The sequence below is a fragment of the Lotus japonicus genome, chromosome 1 (genome assembly GCF_012489685.1).
Source record: "Lotus japonicus ecotype B-129 chromosome 1, LjGifu_v1.2".
Classification (NCBI taxonomy): domain Eukaryota; kingdom Viridiplantae; phylum Streptophyta; class Magnoliopsida; order Fabales; family Fabaceae; genus Lotus; species Lotus japonicus.
Window position 1 is genome coordinate 117,030,961 of NC_080041.1, and position 1,842 is coordinate 117,032,802.

A 1,842-nucleotide genomic window follows, 5' to 3' on the forward strand; every position below is an offset into this window, starting at 1 on the left:
TTCCCCCCCAAACTTAACCCAATTCACACCAAATCAACCCTACCCCCAAATCAACCCAATCCCAATCTGAAGTAGCAGGGTTCTCCTTCATCGTAAGCCTTATCGTGTTCTTCCTCTGCCGTCTCCTGTTCTTCTTCATCGTCTTCCTCTTATCGTGTTCTCCTTCCTCTCTATCTTGTTCTTCTGGGTCGGCTTTGGTGCGGCTTCTTCTGGGTCTTGTCGTTTTCTCCTTTTCCTCTCCTATTTGGTGCGACTTCTTCTGGATCTTACATGGATAATTCTTCTGGTTTCAAGGGTTCCACTGCTTCCTCCTCTCGTTCCAGGCAGAGGCCACGATCTGCAGGTGCAAGGGCTAACTGTCCTTGTGGTCTTCCTCTCATTATTTACACTGCTGGTACTCGAGTGAACTCAGAAAGGAGGTTTTTGAGATGCAGAAATTGGCATGTAAGTGTTGTATACTTTGATTTCAATCTTGGGTAACCGTTCTATTTGGATTTCAATTTTGGATAACCCTTCAATTTTTCTACACTTTCAGTTACCAGGCACATGTAATTTCTTTTTTTGGATTGATGATCCTGTTGATGAAATACAACCCAGGCATGTAGAGGCTGATACTGACATTTCTGAGATTGACAATTCATCTAACTCTGTGCTTCCTGGACCTGATTTGAAGAAGAAGATGAAGAAGTTAAAGAAGAAGGTTGAAATTGAGACATTTCACAAGAATGTTGCACGGTTGATTGCTCTGATTTCTTGGATAGTCACAGTTCTGGTGTTTTTGTATGGCAAGAGTTTGAAGGGTTGAAGGGTTTCAAGGGTTTCAAGTTAATTCTGTTTTAGGGTGGTTGGTTTGTGTTAGGGAATGAATTTGGTTGTTTGTTCTAGGGGATGTATGTGGTTGTTTGTGGGATGAAATACTTGTTGTGTAGCATGAATTCAACTTAATGAAATGAAAGAAAAGTTGTTGTCTCTCATTTATGTCTCATTCCTACTTCCTTTACCATACACAGTTAACATTGAAAGAAAAATGATAGTATAAGGACTTAAACATGAAGTCAAACATGTAAGTAAAGATGCAAAACTTTAAACAGAAACAAGAGAAGGACTTTAACCTTGAATTTGAAGTGCAACATCAATACATAAGGAGGACTTAAACATGAACTTGTTGTTTGGACCATATAGTCACAGCAAACAAAACAACATAAACAACATAAAAGCCTGTTTTAATAACTAACAAAAGCAAGTGGCTATAGTTTTGTGGTCCACAAATCCCCACTCCCTAAATATTACAAAAAAATTGACCCTAGTGGCCATGTGGTGCATCTGCTGCTTTTGACAAAAAAAGATTCCCACTCCATTAAAGTTGTCCCTCATCCAAATCACAGTCAAGTTGAACCTCCAAGGGTGTTGTCCATCACAACACTGCACTGTGTTGGAACATTTCCTCCACCTTCTTCTTCTATTATTTTCATTTGATGTCCTGCATCTGCTACAGAACCTGCTGGATCTGAGCTGCCAGGTTCAGGATTTTCAACCATAGAACATGAAGTAGTCGCCCCTCCATTGTCATGAATTAGTGCAGCTATATATTTGCTTTTAATGCAGCCATCATCAAAAGATCTAGGAATTTCAGGTACCTTTTCTTTCTGAAAAAATCATAAGGAAAAGTTTGCTATAATTTGTGTTCACAAAGTGAAATTAAAGCTTATTGGTTGATTATGGGTTTAGGAAATACCTGTTTTCCATTATTGTGAGGGACTTGGACAGTAGCAGAAGTTGGTTCCCTTATCACAATCCCAGGTAGAGAAATTGGTTCATTGGGGGTTTTCTTTGGGTATTTCT

General features: G+C 39.3%; 1 protein-coding gene across 1 annotated transcript; it reads left to right on the top strand.

Annotated features, from left to right (window-relative positions):
• The first annotated feature begins 270 nt into the window (after window positions 1–270).
• On the top strand, window positions 271–805 carry LOC130721135 (uncharacterized protein At4g04775-like). Its single transcript, XM_057571877.1, has 2 exons — window positions 271–444; window positions 536–805. Exons 1-2 carry the CDS (start codon window positions 271–273, stop codon window positions 803–805), a joined length of 444 nt encoding a protein of 147 aa, XP_057427860.1.
• The last annotated feature ends 1,037 nt before the right edge of the window (window positions 806–1,842 follow it).

Excerpts from the sequence above, each read along its gene's own strand:
- LOC130721135 (XM_057571877.1), top strand. The coding sequence starts at position 271 with ATGGATAATTCTTCTGGTTTCAAGGGTTCCACTGCTTCCTCCTCTCGT. Across the intron at positions 445-535 it reads TGAGATGCAGAAATTGGCAT|TTACCAGGCACATGTAATTT; the intron begins GTAAGTGTTGTA and ends CTACACTTTCAG.